At 44.3% G+C, this 23286-nt stretch overlaps 2 protein-coding genes across 5 annotated transcripts in view; one reads left to right on the top strand and one right to left on the bottom strand.

The window, feature by feature from the left end:
* Window positions 1-259: 259 nt before the first annotated feature.
* On the bottom strand, window positions 260-14286 carry LOC144329348 (aldo-keto reductase family 1 member B10-like). Of its 4 annotated transcripts, none has more exons than XM_028846312.2 (10): window positions 13533-14286; window positions 10758-10925; window positions 9538-9654; window positions 8477-8554; window positions 5016-5138; window positions 4625-4731; window positions 4109-4190; window positions 3494-3577; window positions 2765-2847; window positions 260-1056 (listed from the first exon to the last, which is right to left on the bottom strand). In XM_028846312.2, exons 1-10 carry the CDS (start codon window positions 13596-13598, stop codon window positions 1014-1016), a joined length of 951 nt encoding a protein of 316 aa, XP_028702145.2. In that variant the 5' UTR covers window positions 13599-14286; the 3' UTR covers window positions 260-1013. The 4 variants fall into 4 exon arrangements, with proteins under 4 accessions (XP_028702145.2, XP_077853557.1, XP_077853559.1 ...); XM_077997431.1 differs by lacking the exon at window positions 13533-14286 and adding an exon at window positions 12969-13202; XM_077997433.1 differs by lacking the exon at window positions 13533-14286 and adding an exon at window positions 11474-11513.
* The window catches only part of AKR1B1 (aldo-keto reductase family 1 member B), a 199383-nt gene continuing 190341 nt past the window's right edge, over window positions 14245-23286 (top strand). The window contains exon 1 of the mRNA XM_077995028.1: window positions 14245-14536. The gene's annotated coding sequence lies outside the window, so the exon portion shown is untranslated. The remainder of the gene's footprint in view (window positions 14537-23286) is intronic.

The following is a 23286-nucleotide window of genomic DNA, read 5'->3' as shown; positions in this document are numbered from 1 at the left end:
GTCTCTCTGTCACCCAGGCTGGACTGCAGTGGTGCAATTCCGGCTCACTACAACCTCCACCTCTCGGGTTCAAATGACCCTCCCACTTCAGTCTCTCTAGTAGCTGGGACTAAGGTGCACACCACTACACCCGGCTAACACTTGTTAACATTATAATGTGGGCAATCAGAGGCTCATTACTTTATTTTCTGTACATTTCTATATAGTTGGAATATTTCATAAGCAGCAATTTTTATGAGACAAACAGAAATGTTCTTGGTTAATGGCAACAGTAAGCATCTTTATTGTATTTCCACCCTATTTCCCAAGGAAATGTCACATCTCCCTCAGTAAACAGTAGCATCATTGTGGAGTTTGCAGGCTGTGCCATTGACTCTTTGGCATGATGGTGTATTGAAGACAAGGTGGGAGAACAAGACAGGGAATGAGTGGAGACAGGCAAGGAGGAAAGGTGGCAGGAAAAGACTCAGGAGGAAGAGGATGACCATCGATCGCTGTGAGCTCTCCCAGAGCCTGCCTGCCTTTGAAACTTGGTTCAGTCACTTACTACCGGGGTGGCCTTGACAAGTTCCTCCTCTCTGTCTCCTAAGATGTTAAGAATACTTACCTCAGAGGGGTTATTTTGAGGATTCAGTGACTTCACCCACAGGAAAACACTTCACATTGTGTGGGCGCATAGTCCACTCTCAATCCATGTTGGTTACGATCCTTATTTTTTTTTTATAGATCTTTACATCCTCAGTGTTGGCAGGGTTCTTTTGCTTAACAAACATTTGTTCAGATAAGTGGAAAAAATTGTCATTTGCTTATTCAAGCCACGTTTTTCTGTGATATTCTGATCCTAGTTGAATATACAGAAATACATGTCTAAAACAGCACCTTGATTCTGTTCTACAACAGGATGAAGTTCACTGTGATCTCAGATAAGCTTAGCTAAATAGAACTTGATGGAGATAGTCACACTTCAGAGAAGAAAGAGAATCCCCTGTGTAATGTCACCAGGAGATTCAACCTCAATATTCTGCATCAAAGGGATAGTCTTCCAAACGAGAGCATCTGCAGAAACAAACAAACAAAGAAACTGTGTTCCATCAAAGCAACAGCTCTGGTTCAGAAAGTATTCTTCTCTGGTGGACTCTATGGTATCTGTGTTCTCTCAGCCTCCTCCCTGCAAGAACACAAGAAGGGTGCTCACACCTTGACCTTCCCTCAATTCGATATGAGGGCTTTGCTAGGAAGGAGGACAGACAGTGACCAGGGCATGGGAAACAACTCGGAATGACAACTCATGGTAAGCCTGGTGTTAGGTGAGGCAACTGGCAAGTCTTGTCCCAGTCCACTGTCACAACATCATGAGGTAGGAAACACAAGCACAACTGACAGCTTGGGGATTATTATGAGTATTAAATGAGATAATAGCACTGGCAAAGGGCTCAGGACCCTGGCACATTCTCAGCTAAGGTTCAATGGATGTTAGCTGAGATGAGTATTAGCATCCTACTTTATAGGTAAAGAAGCCAACTTGGAAAAACTAAGAAATTTACCCAATGTCACACAGCTAAGAAACCAGTGTTAGAGTTGGATCTGAGGCCAGGTGGACTTACTCCTGAGCCCACCAACCATTGCCTCCACCGGAAATGATGTTCATTGGAAGGTCAGCGGTTTAGTTTGGGGGAAAGTCCCATTTCATGTTCACCCTGCCTTTTTACACTAAGCAGCTGCTACTTTGTTAAGCACTGATAAAAATAAGCCATTATAAGATGAGGAAAGGCTGCTGTGATACTAAGGGTGGGCAGGATAGATATGGAATATCATGACATGAAAGCTACGCTGAGATACTGAAACCATTTTTAAAAGCTGAAAAATCATTTTGGCTATAGAAACATTGGAAGAAATTCAAATTGTCATTGAATTGCAGACCTCACAGTAATAAATGCAAGTCAACTCTCTTTGATATATTTAATTAGATACATTAATCAGAAAGTATTGATTGTAAAGAGATGATTGAGGATTCCCACCTAGCCAGAGTGAAAACTTTCTTTCAACCACTTATCTACGATTTAAAGTAAAGTTACCACCACCACCTTTGAGAGGAATTTGGAGATTATTTAATCCAGCTTCACCTGCCTTCTTGCTTGAATGCTCTAAACACAAACCTACCTCAACCTTTGCACCTGCTGTTATCACTGCCAACAATGCTCTTCCCCAAATATCCATATGGCATATCCCTCACAGCAAAGTCTCCTTTGACCCACCCTGTATAAAGAATCAGTCCCACTACCACCCACCACTTCCTATCCACTTTGCCCTACTTTATTTCTCTGTCTAGCATTTGTTACTGTCTGACACATATATTTTGATTTGATTTATTTCTGTTCTGTCTTCTTCCCTCCCTGCCTAAGTACGTGGAGGCAGCAGCTTTGCAGAGTATGAAAACCCAAGCACCTAGAAGATGCCTGGCACATAGAGGACCACTAGATATTTATTGAATGCATGAATAAATGAATGCTCACCTCCTGCCTATTGACAACACACCTTCTGTTACAATTCTAGCTCTACATCCAGAAGTTCAGACAATGAGCAACAATTAGAGATGTGTCCCTAGCAGTGATTCCCAATCACCCCAATTTTAACGTTCAAAACTGCCCCAAAATTGTATTTGAAGACACAAGTAGTCCCAGCAGCCTTCTAATTCTTCCAACTAACCCTCTACCAGTTTAGAAAAACTCCTGGCAATGCTCCTAGTTAATTCCATGCCACTTACTGCAACATGTTGCAGGCCCTCCAGTTTCTGTTGAAGCTGAGTATCGTTGCCATCTCCTCATCACTCAATTTAAAGTCAAAGACCTGGAAAGATAGGAGTTCCAGTACATCATCAGTAAGGCCATTACTGCTGTGACTGGAGACTGTCAGCCATTCTAGCAGGGAGTTCTAGCAGCAGAAACTGGTCAGTGGTGTTTTTCCATTATGTCCACGGGATACAAATTTTTCTCTAAATTAGGTCCTACACAAAGACCGCAGTATTTGTAGTGCTCAGTGTTCCAGGGGAGGGAGACCAGGCTCACAGCCACTAAGCCCCAGGTGTGCACAGGGCCTGTGCTCCATGATGCGCCCTTCTAGAAGACAGTTCTCCAAGGACAGTTCACACCTCCTCTGCTGCCAGAAGATGACCAGGGAGGCCAGGACAGTCTGCTCATGTGGTGGCCCAGGGCTTAGCTGCTCAGGGGCAACTGAGGGTCTTCTCAGTGGTGTGTAGGACAGCTGTGCTCAGACCTGACATGGCTTCACCAGGCACTGTCCCCAGCATGTCCTAAGCCCAGGAGTCATTCATCTCAGGTATACCGAGCCTAGATCCCTGGGCTGGAAAATGATAGGGTGGTGGGAATGGAGAGGACCAAAGACAGTGCAGGGATGAGGTGAGAAGCCTAGTGACAGGGTCTGTCTCTGCCCCACTCTCTTGAGGAATACCAGGGCCGACCAGCCGGGATCTTACCTGAATGTTCTCAACAATGCGTGCCGGTGTCACAGACTTGGGGATCACAATCACATTCCTCTGGATATGGAAACGGATCAGAACTTGTGCAGAAAGGGGACATCATGTTTCCACTCAGCTACAAGGACCCCTCCTTTTATGGAAAGGAAGAATAAAACATCTTCGCAGCTCACTGTGGCTTCAGGTACAATCGCTGATACTGACTGAGCCCTTGACAGCTATAGACTTGTGCCAGCCCCTCGCTTCATTCTCTCCCTTCATCTTAGGGACAACTCTGTGATCTTCATTTTTTACGAATAAAGAAAGCAGTTTGGGGGTCATAAGGCTGATCAGAGGTAGAGTTGGCATCTGTACCCATATCCCTAGACTTCAAAGCCATGCTTTACGACTTGGCTGTAGGGCTTAACAGGAAGCTGTGAGGCATAAGCTATCTTTGTTTCAGTGACAGCTCTTGTGTTTCCTGGAGGTTCCAACAGACTTCAAAGGAAACGCTATAGATGGCTTCAACTCCTGTGTTCTTCCCCTTTAAGGAGTTAGTTGAGGACAACACAAGAAATGAAACACGAGACTGGAAGAAATAGTTGTTGGATAACAAGAAAAATAAAAATATGGTACCTGGGCTGCAGTTTTTTTGTGCTTTGCAGCAATCTCCTTAATCTTGGGATCCTCCAGCAGGGAAGGGTCCTCTGGCTTGGCCCTAGAGGCAGAAAGATGCTGCTGTGAACAATCACCATGGCTACCATGTACAGATGGACACCACACCAATGAGGGTCTCAAGACTGATCATCAGAGCCTCTCCATCTGGGAGACAGTCAAGAGGACCTGGAAGCTTGGGTCCTTCCCCTGGGCTCTGAAGTCTCAGCATTTTGCAAAGCCTGGTTCATCCTTGGGTGGTTGAACAGGAAATATTCCCAGAGGGTCAAACACGTCGCCCATATTTTTGTTGTTGCTGTTGTTGTTGCTTTTTAATTCCCATTTGTTCCCACAGTCATCCCATTTGGTTGTACCAAACGCATTACCTTACACACATTTTTCTTTCCAGTGACTTATGGTCTCATACCAATATTTACGAAACATAAAATAATGTTTGTAAGATTATCGAGAGAAGGATCCACTGCTTGGAAGCCTCACCAAGGTCTATCCGGAGAGCCCAGGGGGCTGTAGGCCGTAACGGTGATGCCCTTGGAGTGGCAGTACTGGATCAGTTTCTCCTGCGTGAGGTACGGGTGACACTCAACCTGCAACAGCAAACAATCCGCATCACGGGGAAAGCTCACTGGCTTTTTGAGTTGTTCATAGGGAGTTCTACACGTACAGACAAAAAGACCACCAAGAAAGGCCAAACACCTACCCACTGAGATTCTTGCTAACACAACCATGAGATCAGCCTGACAGCTTCCAAAAGTGTCCTGATCACTGACCCCTGAGGTGAGACTCAGGGCATAGCATTGAACGTTCCTCCCAATGTTTAAGAAATAATAGGGCAAGACCTTTATTTACCCTTGTACTAAACAGAATTTACCTGGTTAGTCACTGGTTTATATTTCAGTCCAGGTTTGTTCAAGAGCCTCTCAATCTGGAAGTGGTTGAAATTGGAGATGCCAAGGGCTTTCACCAGCCCCTCATCCACCAGCTCCTCCATGGCCTGTCATAGAAAGGAAAACCTTCTGGGCAGCCCCAGAGGGACTACAGGGACCCTGGCTGGCCTTAGTCCTCCCTGGGGCAGAAACTGCTAAAGGATCCACCACAACAGGGTTAGCCGAAGCATTCACAGGAGGTTTCAGTCCAGGGCCTGGGTGCCCATCAGTGATTGGTTCCAGCCCTACTGCCCCTCCCCAGCCCAAGAAAAACTAGGAGTAACAGGTAAAGATTTTATATTCTTGCCACTCTCACCTTACACATAAAGAAACACATTCAAAATTATACTGCTCTATACAGGGGAAATATGAGGTTTTATAATGCAAAAAATAAAAAATGAACATTTGCAAGCTTATGAGATGATTTTATTTTTAATGAATCTAAATGACAGCGGGTAGTTACTGTTGTGTGTGCATTGTACACCCAAACCTGGGCAAGCTGTGTTAGGAAGAGACTGCAGTATGTGGAGAAGCCTCACTTGTGGGTCCTGAGTCACTTTCTCCCACACCAACCGTGCTTGGGTTTGCAGGAAGGTCATGCATATAGATTATGCCCTGGCAGGGGCACCTGGGCAAGGGGTTGTGTGGGGCTGAAACCTGACCCACCGTCTGCATATCCAGCCATGCTTCCCGGTACAGAAACTACAGGGACCCCCAAGGAAGGGAATCTTTGTATAACTTTTAGCCTATATTGGGCATTTTCCAAACTTGCCCAAAGATATCATATATGTTAGCAGCAGCCTCCAATGCAACATGTATTTATTAGCCATCTATTACATGTTCCAGAAGTTGTCAGGATGTAAAAGTATACAATGTGCTTCCTTCTTCTGGGATTCTTATAGTCCAGTTAAAGTGCTAGGGTTCCCTTCTGTGGAGCCATCAACCATGACCCTGAGGCTGCCTCAGATAACATGACCGTGGCATAGACAGAGTCAGAAAGGAAAGAGAAGGAAGAGATTCACACAGCCTGCAGTTGTCAGGGCAGACCTTCAGGTAGAGTTTAAACTGCACCTCAGAAAAAAAAAAAAAAGAGAGAGAGAGAGAGAAAAGAGGGGAAAATCATGGGCCTGGGTTTCAGCAACCTAGGGTAAGTTTTTAACTGTTGTAGGCCTTAGTATTCTCTTCTCAAAAAAAGTCTTATAATACACACTAATAATACATATCTTTCTGATACACATTATCAGAGGCTGAGACAGGAGGTTGCTTGAGTCCAGCTGTTCGAGACCATCCTGGGCAACATAGCAAGACTCTGTCTCTACCAGAAAAATTTTTTTTAATTAGCTGGATGTGGTGGCATGTGCCTCTGATCCCAGCTACCTGGGAAGATTGCTTGAGCGCAGGAGTCCGTGGCTGCACTGAGCTGTGATCTTGCCATTGTACTGCAGCCTGTGCAACAGAACAAGACTCTCTCTGAATTTAAAAAAAAAATGAAAACTAATATTGGTGGCTGGATTTCACCCCCCAGAGTTTCTTAGAGATTTTATCTGAGTTGTAGCCTAGATATTGGATTTTTCAACTCCTCAGGTGATTCTAATGAACAGCCACGTTGAGAACCACTAGTGTGGATGAAGTTATTCAAATTGGGCAGTAGAGTTTAGATGCTATAAAAACATAAGGTTCCCAGAACTTCTGACGGGGCAATTAGATAATATAAATGCTATTGTACACCATAGGTTAGGTTAGTTTGCCTGTCTTCGAACTTGACTTCTTTATACTTTTTCCTCCCCTCTGCTTCAGGGTGGTCAATGAGGTTTCTACTGAACTGGCTGTGAGTCTATAGAAACATCCAGCGCTTTCATATTCAAGTCTGCTCGTTTCAAATCAGAGCCTCTAACCTTGATCACTGATATCTTTTCATACCCTTCAAATGTTGTATTTAGCAGTCATCCTTGTATTCATTCACAAAATATAGCATTGTGAGACGCAGGCTACAATGACACACGAGCCATATTAATATCTTCATAGGAGCTAAGGCAAACTGATAAAATGTATTGCAAATGGCCAGGTGCAGTGGCTCACGTCTGTAATCTGAGCGCTTTGGGAAGCCAAGATGGGTGGATCCCCTGAGGTCAGGAGTTCGAGACCAGTCTGGCTAACATGATGAAACCCTGTCTCTACTAAAAATACAAAAGTTAGCTGAGTATGGTGGTACGCACGTGTAGTCCCAGCTACTCAGGAGGCTAAGGCAGGAGAATGGCTTTAACTCGATAGAGGAATGTTGCAGTGAGCCAAGATGATGCCACTGCACTCCAGCCTGGGCGATAAAGTGAGACTCTGTCTTAAAACAAGAACACTGTGCTTGTGGATTAATGTTTTTGAACAAACAATACACAGAAAAAGCTACGTTTAATTGAATCATGTCAATTCTAAGCATTTCAGAAAGGTGAGGCTCAATATATTTTCCCTTGTAAAACACAATACAAACTCGCAACTACATGCATCCCTACACAGACAGCTGCCAAGATAACATCATTAACTCTTAGAGTCATATGCCAGTGTTCATTTATAACTTACTCCTCCACTTCGTTCTCTACTAGCATTTGCAAGAGAATATAAAAGTATAATAAAAAATCATCAGAGAAAACACTGATCACTTAATTCACTTTGAATGTGAATGATGTGAAACAGGTCATGATGTGATCTGGGAAGCAGGGCACTCAGGCTCCCTGATTTCTGGATGTGTGTTCACTGCCTGCCAAGCACCACGCTGATGGCTTTGGTGGTTGGACTTGTGATTCAGATGAGTCTGGGTCCAATCCCAGCTCTGCCACACACATTGTGACATGACCCGCGCAAGTCACCAATCAAACTAGGCTTCAAATGTCATTATTTATAAATGGGGATGCTAACACTACCTTATAGGTTTAGATGATTACATGGTGGCTATGACTAATGTTCCTGGCATGTAAACCATCTTAATCTTTATCACACCCTCAAAAATACATAGTAGTAGTATGTGTTATAAGACTTCTTTTTAAGAAGAGAAAACTGAGCCCTACAAGAGTTACAAAACTGACCCTAGGTTTCTCAGCTGTTATGAGCAAACCCAGGCCCAACATCCTGTTCCAAATGGCTCGCCGTGCTTTGAGAACAGCATGTGTATTCCCCAAAGTGGGGTACATTGGATTTCCAGTCTTATTTGAAGACTCAGTATTAGCTTTGAAATATAAATAGTATCAGATGCACCTAAAAGCCAAAGGTGATGAGGAAGATATTAGAAGAGCTAGAGAATCACAATGATGAAATTAGAAAGCATCAGGCACATGGCCTCTTTCATGTCAATGGGAAGTCTCATGGATAACTGAAGATTTATCTCCCAGCACACGTAGAGGAAGCTGGAACCTACCTCCCAGGCATCCAAGAACGTTGCTTTTCCACCGATGACATTATCTTTATCATCTTTGGGTAAAATGTCATCCCCAGACTGTAAATACAGAATGAAATGTTTACTAGAATCTGCATCACGGCACTTGGTTCTTTAAACAAGGTTTCAGCGTCCTGACTCTTGCTAAATACTACATGTGCATACCAGTTTTTCAGACTCTGCAGTACATGCTACAAGTATGTGAGTTTAAATAAAATCTCTATATCTACTGTAGCATATTAATCCTTATATTTTAGAAATCACTGGATTGACGTTAAGATCTGCTGTTAGTACATTCCAGAAGCCAATGTTATCACCATGGACATTCACCTCATACACCTAGATCCTGTGTACCCCAATTCAAACTTTCATTTCAGTATCATTGGATAAGGATTAGATCTCCAGGGTGTGGTTTTCTGGGGAAGATATTGGCCAGCTTCTATCCTTGCAGCCTCTAGAAGAGACATGGAATAAGGGATGGCAGGCCATCAGCACTCCCGCTGGTCAGGAGGGGAGAGAGCTGGAAATTTGTCTCTCCCACCCCTCAGGAGCAGGTGGAGCAGAGCCCCAGGCAATGGGAGCCGCGATGACTACTGGTTTCCTTCCAGCATCACTGCACTTGGGCTTTTCTCCAAGATGCCACTCCCGGGGTGTGCTTTGCTTAAGAAGATAATTAGGCCCTGGAATATAGTTATGCAAGTACAACTCAAGGGATTCTCTGGGGGGGCAACTCTGAGCTGCAAAATCAAAACAAAGGTGATAGGGCAGCTGCAACTTGTCTGGGCTGCCAGAAATCATGGCTTCTCTCAGACATAACTGCAAGAAAACACAGGCATGTGGCCACCTCAGCAGCACACATGGCCTCAGCCTCCCTTCCATGCCAGTGTCTTTCTGCTCCAAGGTCTCTTCCTGACCATCTGACACTCCCAATTATGAAGTGCAATGTCTCCTGCTCCAGTCCACACCACCCCTAGCCCTGGTGCAGCTACTATTTTCTGGCAGCAGCTCAGAAACTAGAGGCTGAGAAAGGGAATCACTCAAACCTTGAATCCCTGTGGCCAGTGAATAAGATAGACGTCCAGATAGCTCAGCTTCAGGTCCTTGAGGGTCTTCTCAAAGGCTTTCCTCACAAGCGGTCTCTCAAAGAAAGTGGGCCACAACTGCAAGAGTGTAGCAATGAGCTGTTAATATTTGGAGAAGGAAGGGCCACGTTATACCCATTGTCCCTGCCTTTTGATTTGCACCCTGATCTAACCTGGCACAGGCCATTTATAACAAAGCTGATTAAAATCCACGACACAGTGTGGAAGATCACCAGGGCTCAGCACGTCAATGACATGTCTTAAGTGTTAAAAGCAATTTACTTTTTCAACTCTCCTAGTACTCTATATGTCTCTCAGATCATTTAAGTAAATGTGGCTACAGATTTAAAATCTCAGTCTCAGTCTCTTCCTCACCCGTGGGCTCTCTGAGAGCAGGATTTGTGTATAGCTTTTAAATGTCAAACATTCCTAGGCCTTCGGGAAAAGATGGTCCTTTATCTGCCCTATCTGATAGGTCCCTTATCAAGCCTGTCAGGCCCCAAATGATAACTTTATAAGGGCTTTATCCACACTTGCTGCTACACAGTGGGGTCTATTTGTCCCAGCAGATGTTTGCAATATCCACGTACCTAGAACTAGTGTTTTCTCAGCAAGTTGTATAGAATGTAAATCCAGTGATTCTCAACCCCCTCACACCCAACACCCTCTTCTTTTTTATAACATTGTGTACCTCACCTTTCAATAGACTTAATGAAGAAAATCATATGTGACAATAGAAAAATGCTCCTACTGTTTCCAAAATGCCCTCTGGCTGACAGCCTCAGGGACATAGTTGCATGTCCACAGTGCTGACAGGGAGGCCACAGTGCTGACAGGGAGGCCACACATCAAGCCCTGCCTGCACCCTTGGCCTCTGACTGCCTCTGGGCAGATGGTGGATCCCTCTGATGGGGAACAGGGAGGCCCAGGGCAGTGCAGGACTCCATGGAGACAAGCCCACTGTAGGAAAACCAACCCGCAGGCCGGTGGCGCAGCAACGACATGTTCAATAATCAATAATGGCTTGGAGTATGGATAGAATTGTATCCACGGATGTTATCAAGGCAGGGATGAAAAGGGCTACATGTAGAAAAGGCTGACAGAGATCTCGCTGCCGACCCGACCCAGATACTTCTGCCTGCCTTCAAGTGAAGGCCTCCCACCCAATGTGTCATGTGCACCTTGCTGACGATGAACAGGTCCTCCCGCTTCACAGCCTGCTCTTGGATCTTCTCTTGGATGGCTTCCCCCACCTCATGTTCATTCCGATAGACATAGGCACAGTCAATGTGGCGATATCCCGCATCAATGGCCACCTTCACTGCTTCTTTCACTTTGCCAAGAGGAGACTGAAAAGCAAAAGAAAAGCCCATCACACATGTATTTTTTTTTTTTTAAAGCAATGGGGACTTGCCATGTTGCCAAGGCTGGCCTCACACTCCCAGGTTCAAGCAATCCTCCCACCTCCCCAGTAGCTCGAATTATACCACACTCGGCAACCAACATATTGTCTTGTCCCCAGACCACGTTCAACAGGCTGCCCCATATGGCCCAGTTTCTCCAAACCAAGGCCTCACTCTGGTCTCCTTGGCCAGGCGATATCCGGGAGGATACACACTTTAGAAACGTTTTCAAAAGAAAAGAAGGAAAGTGAATTAATTTTATGATTATGTCCTTATGTCCTGTCCTAGTTAAAGTCAGTTCCCTTTCATCCAGGTTAGTCCGGATATGTCTTCAGGTGTGTCGGGGAGTGCAGATGGCTCCACTGCAACTTCCTGGAGACCCAGATGAAAGCTTGACTCTAAATACCCAGAGTAATTTTCAGACAATATCCCCAAATGGTGATAAGGATCTGGATAATGGTCATTACAGCATCAATCCGGATTCCAACACTTACTGGGTGTGTGGGTCTTGGTAGTTGATTCCATCTCTCTAAACCTTGTCTGCAAAATGGAAAAAAAAAAAAAAAAATGGCACCAGCCTCATGAGGCCTTTGTGATGATGACATGCTGCAATGAATGTTAAGTTAAGCACATCACCTGACACACAGTAAGGCTCAGTAGAGGCCGTTCATTATACAAGGATCCTTTCAGAAAAAAAGGTGAAATAGAAAACCTTATAGGAATAGAGTTTGTTTTCCATTCCTATAAGAAGAAAGAGGGAGGGAGGGAGAACGAGAGACAGGGAGAGAAAGAAGGGAAGGAAAGAAAAGAAAGGAAATAGAATTATCACATATTTGTTCTAACCTAACCAAGCCAATGATGGGGGCAAAAAGCACTTAAAGCTTGGTCTCTCACAAAATAGTCTTTTAAACATCTTCTACTGCGAGATAACAAACATTGAAAAGAACATAAAGCATAGATGCACAGTTGCCCTACCACCTGGACAAGAAACGGGCTGCTGCCAGGCATCCAGAAGCACCCCTGTGTCCCCAACCGCTATGCTACGCCATCCTTCACTTCCACCGCTAAGTTCATAATCCTTTATCTATCATCTCCACGTGTTGAAGAGGCTTCCTTCATAATTCTTACATTCAATTACAATATTCTGAAACTGTCCCAGGGTGGGCAGATTCCCTGGAGTTCTGGAAGTGATTATCTGTTCCATTTATATAGGATTGAAGCTCTGATTTTGGGCAAATCTTGCTATTTTAGCAACAGACGCTGTGCATGAATCAAACTGGATGTGATCTGTTCGTCCAGATACACCTGGAACGTATCCTGAGAACAGTGAGGTAACAGAGTGTCCTACCCTCCAGCTCGGCACAAGAGAGGGGAAACATCAGTGTGCACAGAAGGAAAGAGCCAGAGGCAGAAGACTCAGCAAAGGCATTAGCCATGAGGGATAGGAGAGAAGAGGAATTCTAAAGACTGCTTCTGGTCGCTAGTTAGGGTAGTGCTATCATGGATGGAAATGGCAAAGAAGGCAGAGTAAGGTGGTGATGGAACAGCTTCAAACTTAGCCTAAGAGAGACTCAGGAACCTGCCTCACTGAGTCCTGGATGTGCCTTATGCCGTTTTGCCAGCTGACATTAACACAGCCAGGTGGAGCTCAGGACTCCCAGCCTAGGCTCTCTGCAGCCCCAGCACGTTGCAGATTTCAGTGTGTACAGGAACCACCTGGGGATCTTGTTAAAGTGCAGATGCCCATTAGGTAGCCTGGGGTGGAGCCTGAGACTCTGCGTTTTCTCTCTCTCTCTTTCTCTCTTTCTGTCTTGGATCTCACTCTGTTGCTGAAACTGGAGGACAGTGGCGCAATCACTGCTCACTGCAGCCTTGACCTCTCAAGCTCAACACTCAATCTCCACCTCAGCCTCCCAAGTGACTGGGACTACAGGTGCGTCCCACCATGTCCAGCTAATTTATTTATTTTTTGTAGAAATGGGGTCTTACCATGCTGCCCAGACTGGTCTCCAACTCCTGGGCTCAAGCAATCCTCCTGTCTGGGTCTCCCAAAGTGCTGGGATTGCAGGCATGAGCCACCACACCCGGCCAGTTCTGCATTTCTAACAAGCTCCCAGGTCATATGGATTCTGCTAGCCCAAGTCCCACACCCTGATCTGCAAAGGGGTGCCAGGACTGAGGGCTCTGCAACCTGTCCGCAACCACCCAGCCCACACCAAACCCACAGCCAAGATTCTGGGGAAATGTTGAGCCCAATTGTGTCCTAGAGCCGGAGAGAGAAACTGCCCTGGAAAACAATTTTAGGTCCAACAGCTGCTTGAAATCTGATACTTGCTAGAGAAGCTCTCAGCACTGCTGGGAAAGCCAGCCTTGGAGCTTTGCAGCCTGAATCAGCTCTGAGAAAAGAAAGCAACCGGAGTCCCGGCTCCAGGACTGAATCTCACCTCTCCAAACTCCTGCCCGACCTCCAGGCTTTCCTGGCTGAATGCAGAAAGAGAAAACACCCAAACACCCCTCCAGAGAAGAAGGCTGTGCAAAGATTTGCATATTTACCTTCCAAGTGCCCAGGCCCACAATGGGCATCTTGGCTTTGGTACTGAGCTCCACAAAGGTGGCCATGGTTGGTGCAGAAATGATTCTGAGGGAGCAGGTAGAAGTCTCACGTCCTGTTTTTTTTGTTGTTTTTGAGGCAGTCTTGCTGTGTCGCGGAGGGTAGAGTGCAGTGGTGCGATCTTGGCTCACTGCAATCTCTGTCTCCTCGGTTCAAGCAATTCTCCTGCGTCAGCCTCCCGAGTAGCTGGGATTACAGGCGCCCACTGCGACTTCTAGGTAATTTTTATATTGTTAGTAGAGACAGGCTGGTCTCAAACCCCTGACCTCAGGTGATCTGCCCACCTCGGCCTTCCAAAGTGCTGGGATTACAGGCATGAGCTACCGGCCCGGCTACATGCTGCTTATGAAGACTGGTGTTATCTACAGTGGGAGGAGTTGGAGCCTGGCCACAGTAGCTTTCCAGCCGTAAGCAAACAGAAAATCCATTCCAGGCTATTGTGAGAATGAGGATTATGTGAATGAATTATTAATCACGTCAACTTTGTGCAAAGTTCTCTGTTCGGTAACAGTATCATTGGAGTTTCTGCTTGTTCACCATGACTCAACAAATTCAACAAACCCCAAAGTTGGAAAGTAGGCAGGGAGAGAGAAAGGAAGGAAAGAAGAGTTGGGGGAGGGAGGGAAAGAAGCCTGGCCAGCACAGTGGAACCCTCTCTAGTAAAACTACAAAAATTAGCCAGGCACAGTGGCACATGTCTGTCATCCCAGCTACTTGGGAGGCTGAAACAGGAGAATTGCTTGAACCTGGGAGGTGGAGGTTGCAGTGAACTGATGGTGCCACTGCACTCTAGCCTGGGCGAGAGAGTGAGACCCTGTCTCAGAAAAAGAGAGAGAAGAGAGACAGAGAAAAGAAAGAGACAAAGCAAAGCAAAGAAGGAAGAAAAAACAGCGGCTTTCTTTCCCTGTGATGGTTTCCTCTTTGAACTGGAGTCTAGGGAGGAGAGGTAAGAAGCAGTGTTTCCATTTTAAAAGTAGCAATTCCAGGTTCAATGCAGAGATGGTCAAATCCTGGGCTGATTAGAGTCAGCTGTAACTAGTTGGTAGTTAGCAATCTAGGGAACATGATACAGGCCTGGGCCATGCTGTAACATGCCGTGACAGGCCAGGGCCGCGTACAGCATCAGCCTCAGCCTGGGGGTAGTGGGTTTTCTGTCTTTTATGCATTCTTGTTTATGAGTTGGGTTTGGTTGAAAATTGAAATGGACTTGAACCTCTAGGCTGTGGCTTATGACAGCTCATAGAAGGCAATTGGCATGATATTTTGCACCTATGAGTAAAAGATCTTACACTTCATTGATGTTTGTTAAATTATCTACTTCGACATTCATAATACATGCATGGGCTGGGCATGGTGGCTCATGCCTGTAATCCCAGCACTTTGGGAGGCGCAGGAAAGTGGATCACTAGAGCTCCAGGGTTTGAGACCAGCCTGGCCAACAAGGTTAAACCCTGTCTCTGCTAAAATCCGAAAGTTAGCCAGGCATGCTGGCACATAGCTGTGGTCCCATATGCTTGGGGGGCCTGAGAATCACTTGAAATGGGAGGGAGAGACTGCAGTGAGCCAAGATCGTGCCACTGCACTCCAGCCTGGGCGACAGAGAGAGACTCTGTCCCAGAAATAGATACATAAATACATGCATGCCTCATCATCTGGTGGCCACAAAGTCTCCTGGATCTGCACATGGGGCACCTTATTTTCCCAGTGTATACTGGATGACCTGCAGGGCTAGTATTGTTGAAATAGTAAATCCTTAGTGATCGTCAAGCTAAATAACAGAGACAGGTCCCTAAAAGAAAAATATTTCTCTGGGAGTAGAGCACTGCAATGGGAATACGCATGCGGCAGTAAACTATGTATATATTTGGGGAAATAAAGGAAGACAAAATTTTTCAAGGAAAAAATCAGGATTATCTAATTGCTTTGAAATAATTAGCCTTGGCTACAAAGATCGGTCATGAAACTGTTAGTCTGAGATTGAAGAGGCAGTTGTTCAGAGGTCCTTGCAGAGTATGTTTTGTGTTCAGTTGCAATGGCCTTTGTTCAAGGTTGCGGTTTTTGCAGTCTTCCGTGGTAATTTTGGTTTTCAGTTGTACGACCATTACAACCCTCCTTTCGTGGCCTTCTGAGCTGTATTTGTTGTTTGTTTTTTAACATTAGTGACTCCCTTTTGATTCTGACCATTTTTACATGATGCACAGAAAAAAGAAGTGTGTATTATTCATAATAATATTCCTTGGAGAACCACTTAACTATGAATCGGTGAGGAGGGAGATCTTTTTTAGATAATTGAGGTTAAGAAGATACATCGATTAGCTGTTTTCGTATAACAAACCAACTGGTTATAACAGCAACCATTTATTTGCTGGTGATTTTGTGAGCTGGCAGTTTGGCCAACAAGCAGCTGATAAGGCAGTCTCAGAACCACGTGGTGTCAGCTGGGTTTCCTCACCTCTGTGGGCTTCAGTGGGGTGGACCGGGATGTCAGGGAAGGCAGGGACCCCCCTTCTCATGTTTTTCGTTTTCCATGAGGCTAACTTGGACTTGTTCATAGGTAGCAGCCTTGAAGGGGGCCTACTCTCGGAATGTGAACAGTGTCACTTCTGTCACCTTCTATTGATCAAAGCGAGTCTCAAAGCCAGAAAAGGGCCAAGGAGTAAGGGAACAGATTCCACCTCTTGAGGGGATTGGTTACAGGGAATTTTGGCTAATTTTTTTTTAAAGGTAGAGTCTCTCTCTGTCACCCAGGCTGGAGTGCCGTTGCACAATCTCGGCTCACTACAACCTCTGCCTCCCGGGTTCAAGTGATTCTCCTGCCTCAGCCTCCCGAGTAGCTAGGACTACAGGTGCACACCACCACACTCCGCTAATTATTGTATTTTATTAGAGATGGGGTTTCACCATGTTGGCCAGGATGGTCTCAATCTGCTGACCTTGCGATCTGCCTGCCTTGGCCTCTCAAAGTGCGGGGATTACAGGTGTGAGCCACCGTGCCCGGCCAAATTTTGGCTATTCTAAATCAACCCCAGAAGATTTCATAAGAACTTTGATTAGCTCCTTTCTAGCTTCATGAATTTACCAATCTTTCTAAATCAACCCCAGAAGGTTTCATAAGAACTTTGATTAGCTCCTTTCTACCTTCATGAACTTACCAATCTGTTCCTGGTTTTGCACCGTTAAGAAACTCTCATTTTTCAAATCTGATGAATGTATGTCCATAAGACGCTTTACTTTGTTAAAAATAAATACATAAAAAATTGAGAGAAAATTATTTTGTAGAAGAAAAATGAATGAGTAGTGCCATATTTCATTCTCACATCCATTTCTCTAAGAAATGGATCTGTCCTTCAACATCTGTTCCTCACCCATACTGTTCGAATATACGTGGCTGTTGGTCATGGTCTGGGGATTATTTATAATCAGCCACAAGGAGTTACAGTGTAATGGCTTACAATTTGGTGGGGTGGGACCACAGACTAATTGGAGTTTTTTGTTTCAGTCCTCATAACTTATTTGAAGCAGGGGGCTTGGCTGTCCACCCTTTGTACTTAGTAGTCCACCAAACATCTGCCCAGTCACCACAGGGACTTTTAGATCTCCACACTTATACTTGCTTGATTCTTTGTGGTATGGACATAGACACTTATCAACATAGGATAGCTTCCTTTGAGCCTGCTCCTCTCCACATGGATGACTGAACAGGCATGGAACAGAAGGGTTAAAAAATGACTAGCCTGAGTTACATTGATGACAAGATGACCTTCTGTTGAAAAAAAAAAAAAAAAGAATAAATAAGTAATTATTAAGCTCTTTTTAGAGTTAATTGGTGGGGGTCGCCCTGGAGAGACAGTTCATGACTCTGGAGGTGGTGGCGCCTTCTTGACTCAGGTGTGATGAGTCCTTCCCTTTCTGCTGTCCGGACTGCAGTCTCAGTAGTTAGGAGCACTAGGTAGGGTCCTTCCCAGGCTGGTTCGAGCTTCCTTTCCTTCTACCTTGGATGAGAACATGGTCTCCAGGCCGATGCTGATGTTCTGGAAACTCCAGGGGCGACGCCTGTGCTAGGAGACCTTCAGTCTTAAGGGAAGAGAAGGTAGAGGATAGAACAAGCATATAATTTTTGAGGAACTGATCCTTCGTTTCAAACGTAGGGATGTCAGCAGTGGAGTGTAAGTAGGGAATTCCATAGAGCATTTCATAAGGTGACAGGCCAATATCTCTCCGAGGGGCAGTCCAGATTCTTAACAAGCAACAGAAAGACATTCAATCCATGGCAATCGAGTTTCTAAAGCTAACTTCAGTGGTTTTTTAGAGTCTGATTCATCCACTCTAGGCTTCCTGAGGAAGATGGATGCCAAAGGGTATGGTATTCCCAATGTATATCTAGTGCCTGGGCTCACTTCTTAATGACATGCACAGTGAAATGGGTTCCATTATCTGAATCAATATTTTCTATTAGTCCAAATCTGGGTGCGATGTTTTCACTTAATGCTTTAACTACATTGCTGGCAGTTGCACGTGAGAAAGGGATTGCCTCTACCCAGTGGGTACAGTGGTCTATTATTAGTAATAAGTACACCGACCAATTGGAGGCATTTCAGTGTAATCAATCTGAACACTTTGAAATGGTCTCAGCCCTGGATTTCTTCTTCCAAAGGGCCATTTACTTAGAACCTGCTTATTAGTTTTTTTAAATTATTAAGCAACTATCTATAACTTGTTTGTTCAGGGTGTAAATTCCTATACACCCATAAACCCGGAGAACTGCATCGCACATTGCTTGGGGTCCCCAATGGGTCCCTTGACATAATTGAGACAGATTTCCCTCATGAGAGGTTTTGACAACATTCCCCTTTGGTCTGGTAATATCCATTTCCTTTCTGCGTTTTGTTTAGCTCCTATTCTTATCAACTTCTTTTTTTCAATGGAAGAGAAAACAGGGGTTGCAGTAGGAGAAGGAAGGCATGGAGTTAAATGGAAGAAATGGCAACTTGTTTTGCTATTTGATCTGCAAGATTATTTCCTTGACTTGTGAAAGGCAAGTCCTTTTGGTCCCCTGGGACATGTACAATAGCTGTCACTTCTGGCAGTTGGAGATTGTTGAGGACACGAGCATCAGTTCTATTTGAACTAAATCTTGGCCTCTACTATTGATTAGACCCCTCTCCATCCAATTTTTTCCAAATGTGTGCGCCACCCCAAAGGCATACTTAGAGTCAGTACAGAGAGTGTTTTCTTAGTTTTGTAAATGTCCTAAAGCTTGGCTGAGTGCAAACAGTTCACACCCTTGGGCAGACCAATTATCAGGCCACTTTCCTGGTTTTACTTTTCAAGTGTCTTTCCATTAATCACTGAATACCTATTATGTCTTTTTCTTTTAAACCTGGGAGGATCCACCTATAAATCAGTGCCATCTTATCTTGAAGGGAGTTTTTCCTAAGTCTGCTTGAACTTTGGTATGGTAATTAATTAGATTCAAACATGCGTGCTCTCATTTTAAGTTTGGATCCCCTGTTAAAAAGCCTGCTGGATGAACTGAATTATTAGGAGTTAATATTAAATCATCTCTTCTTCCAGTAAGATAGCCTCGAATTTTAAAATTTTCGAGTTAGTGATCTACCTCCTTGCTTTTTGATTTAATACAGTTGTAACTGGGTGGGGCGTGGCCTGAAGCCCCTGGGAAGTAACCTAAAACCACAGTTGGAGGGACAGCACAGTCTGGAGCATGGCCTGAAAAGGCTGTGGAGTAACCTGAAACCGCAGCCAGAGGGACCTGACACAGGAACCGCAGGGGCGGGATTGGGGGCGCTGAAGGAAGGAAGATGATTTACAGGATCCCATGGGTTAGTAGGTGTGGGTTGTCTAGGCATGGGAACTCTTTCCCTTTTAGAAACATTGGCTTCTGACTTTCTCCCTCCGGAGTCTGAAGGGTAAAGGAGAACTGGTCCCTGCCGCCAGCAGAGGGCGGAATCGATTTTTCCTGAGACAGGGCTCTTATCATTAACATGTTCGATTACCAGATGACAAATCTGCTCTTCTTTAGACTTAAATTTTGGCAAGAAAAGTGAAGGCTTAAGGATGGATTCTCGAACTAAAATAAAACAACAATATTTTATCATCTGCTGTTTTTGTTTTTACTTCGTTCTCTTATTATCTTTTCAAGACTTCAGCATAAGCCCCAAGGGGCTCTCAGAAGGAATTTCATCCTCTCTAGACTCTCTAGTTTTCAGGACTTACTTGAAACGTTCCCCGTCTTAGGGATTATGGGAGGGGGCCCAACCCCTCCTGTTAGAGATTTCTACCCTCCCCCTTCCTGGAGGCTTACTGAGGCTTTGGGGAAAGGCTCCAACCCCACCTGTTTGGATTTTCTACCCTCCCCCTTCCTCTTTGTCTGCTCTGTCTGTTCCTGCCTCTAGTTGATAGATGGCAGCATGAGGCCACAGACAAGGCTCACTCACTCCACACAACCACCATACTTAGTCTCATTCGAAACGTAGCAGGACGAGCTGCCAACAAAACTCCTCAGACACCGAAATAAAGAAGGAAGGGGTTTATTCCGTCAGAGGTATCAGCAAGACTTCTGTCTCAAGAGCCGAGCTCCCTGAGTAAGCAATTCCTGTCCCTTTTAAGGGCTCACAACTCTAATGGAGTGCATGTGAGAGGGTCCTGATTGGTTGAGCAACCAGGGGATACATGACTGGGGGCTGTGTGCACCAGTAATTAGATCGGAACAAAACAAAATAGGGATTTTAACAGTGCATTTCTATACAATGTCTGTAATCTATAGATAACAGAACCAATTAGGTCAGGGGTTGATCTTTAACTACCAGGTCCAGGGTGTGGCGTCGGGCTGTCTGCCTGTGGATTTCATTTCTGCCTTTTAGTTTTTACTTCTTCTTTCTTTGGAGGCAGAAATTGGGCATAAGACAATATGAGGGGTGGTCTCCTCCCTTAATACACTCTCAGCCTCCAACTTATCCCGACCACCTAGAAAATACTTTGTCACCTTCTCGAAGTCTCCTACCTTATTCCGTGCACAAGAATTACCTGCTCCTCTTATTGCCGCGGTCTTGAAAGGCTCTCTTCCCCACTTTGCTGAGAATCCAGATTTATTCCTTACAACAGGTGGGCCGTGATCTCCCTCATGCTAGGGGCATGGTAACTAGACAGTAGGATGCATCCCCTTTGGGTGGGGTGACTGTAGGCCTCCCTCCCACAGGAGAATATTCGAGCCCCAAAGTTGGGCGCCAGAACTGTTAGGAGTAACGCTCAAAACCTTAAGGAAATTGAACACTTGAACAAAGGATTCTTAGCAAAGCAATTTTACTTCTGCGCCGAGGGGTGCCTCCTTGGGCAGTTGCCATGAGAGCACACATGAACAAAAGGGCATGAGAGCCTTTATTCCTGATGCAAGTTCTGCCCCTGTACCCTTCCTCCATTGGCCAGGGTCTAGTTGTACAATCTAAACTCATCCTGGTTGACTAAACATTTGATTTTTTAAGATAAAGTGAGCATGTAAAGAAAAAAGCAGAGAATAAAGGGGAAGGAGTGTCTGTAAAGAACTCAAAAGTTAGTCCTCCTTCCAAATAGGGAATGGAATGTGAGCTTCTACTGATAATGCCTGGTACTGTGGCGTGCCTGGGCATCTAACAAAGGCAAAAAGGAAAAAAGGAGAAAAAGGAAAAATGGTGGAGGGGTTACTATGAATTAGAGAATAAAAGATTGATCACATTATTTGAAGAGAAACCTCATCATATCCCACACATCCATCCATCCACCCATCCATCCATCCATCCATCCATCCATCCATCCATCCATCCATGAATCCATCATTCATCCAACCCTCATCCATGTATCCTCCACCCACCCTTCATTCCATTCATCCTTCCATCCTTCCTTCCCTGTTTCCATCCATCCATCCATGCCTCCCTCCATCCATCCATCCATTCGTCCATCCATTCTTCCACACATTCCATCTATCCATTTATTCACCAGATATTATTGAGGCAAGGGAATATAATAATTAACAAAATGCAGAAATCCCTTCTCTCATAGAGCTTACATTCTAGTGGGTAGAAACAGGGTAAGCAAGCAAACAGCAAATATATAAAATATATAACACATGGATAAACAAATGCTATGGAGAAGAAGAAAACACAGAAGGCCAAGAGGAAATATCAGAGGAGATGGGTTAATTTTAAATAGGATGATGAAGAAGGGCCTCTCTGAGAAGATGATAAATCAGCAAGGAAATTAAAAATACAAGTCAGAGAATTGTTCTAATACCTGAGGGCAGAGCATCCCGGGCAGTAAGACTAGAAAGGGCAAAACGCTGAGGCACAAGTACCTCTCCTGTGTAATTTTTTAGTAACGGTCAAGGTCCTCTTGGTCCCCACCAACTCTCCCTAACTTATCTAGGGGTTGACATTTTTGAATCAACAAAAGTGCTGGGAGACAACACTCTAAGATTTTAAGGGTGCAAAACTTTCATGATGTTTCTGGGAAAACGCTGACAACAAATGAGGAAAAACAAATGAATTAGATAGAATTTAAAATTAAATGTAATCAAATTCCTCTGCATTGTACATTCAGAATACGTATTTTCAAAAATTAAAAGACTTGTTAAATGAGAATAATTTGAAATAAAAGTGTCTTTTTCATTTAGTTTTCCCAGTGGATGTATAAAATAACTAATTAAGGTAAATCTGTTACTTTTTAAATCCTTAATGCCTTTCTAGAATGTAAAAGTTCATTTCTTATTGTGGAAATTTTGAAAATTATGTAAAAGTATAACAATAATAAACTTGTTGCCAAACAACATAGAAAAAACTCTGTTACACAAATATGCATATCTTTCTAGATAGATTTGCCTTTTATTTCTAAGTTTTGTTGGTTTGATAGTGAAAAGGGCTTATTTTAATTTGCGTTCTTATTACTAGTCTGTACAATTTTTCATGTCATTGAATGGTCAATTTTTATGTACCAACTTTCTTTTGGGCATCTTAGATTTCTCTTATTGATATGAATAAGCTCTATTGATTATAAGAAAATTGCCTATGGTTCTGTCCAGGTCTGTTTACTTCCTATTGTTTGTTTGTTTGTTTTTGTTTTGAGATGGAATTTCACTCTGTCACCCAGGCAGGATGCAGTGGCGCAATCTTGGCTCCCTGCAGCCTCTGCCTCCTGGGTTCAAGCAATTCTCCTGCCTCAGCCTCCTGAGTGAGATTACAGGGGTGTGCCACCATGCCTAGATAAGTTTTGTAGTTTTATTAGAGACCGGGTTTTGCCATGATGGCCAGGCTGGTCTCAAACTCCTGACCTCAAATGATCCACCCTCTTCAGCCTCCCAAAGTGCTGGGATTACAGGCGTGATCCACTGCCACTGGTATATTTTTGCATAATTGTCTGTTCAGAGTTTACATTGCTATAGTCATGAATACTCATTAAAGCAAAAAAAACCAAAAAACAAAAAAAACTTATTTTCAACAATCTTCACTCCTCAGGGTTCTTTCAAATTTTAGTGAAAACTATTTTCTACAGAAGCCTCTTTGGTCTGTACATTTTTAACTATAATGTACAGTTAAATCTCACAATAATCCAATAACTAGGGTCCAAATTTTGTTTAATAATATTTCATATAGCAACAGTCTCATTATGTTGCCCAGGCTAGTCTCAAATTCCTGGCCTCAAGGGATCCTC

The sequence above is a fragment of the Macaca mulatta genome, chromosome 3 (assembly GCF_049350105.2).
Source record: "Macaca mulatta isolate MMU2019108-1 chromosome 3, T2T-MMU8v2.0, whole genome shotgun sequence".
Taxonomy (NCBI): domain Eukaryota; kingdom Metazoa; phylum Chordata; class Mammalia; order Primates; family Cercopithecidae; genus Macaca; species Macaca mulatta.
Note: the sequence above shows the minus strand (reverse complement) of the source record. Positions and strands in the feature narration are given on the sequence as shown.

Excerpts from the sequence above, each read along its gene's own strand:
- LOC144329348 (XM_028846312.2), bottom strand. The coding sequence starts at position 13,598 with ATGGCCACCTTTGTGGAGCTCAGTACCAAAGCCAAGATGCCCATTGTG. Across the intron at positions 5,139-8,476 it reads CGTTCTTGGATGCCTGGGAG|GCCATGGAGGAGCTGGTGGA; the intron begins GTAGGTTCCAGC and ends TTTCTATGACAG. Across the intron at positions 3,578-4,108 it reads ACAAAAAAACTGCAGCCCAG|GTTCTGATCCGTTTCCATAT; the intron begins GTACCATATTTT and ends CTTTCTGCACAA.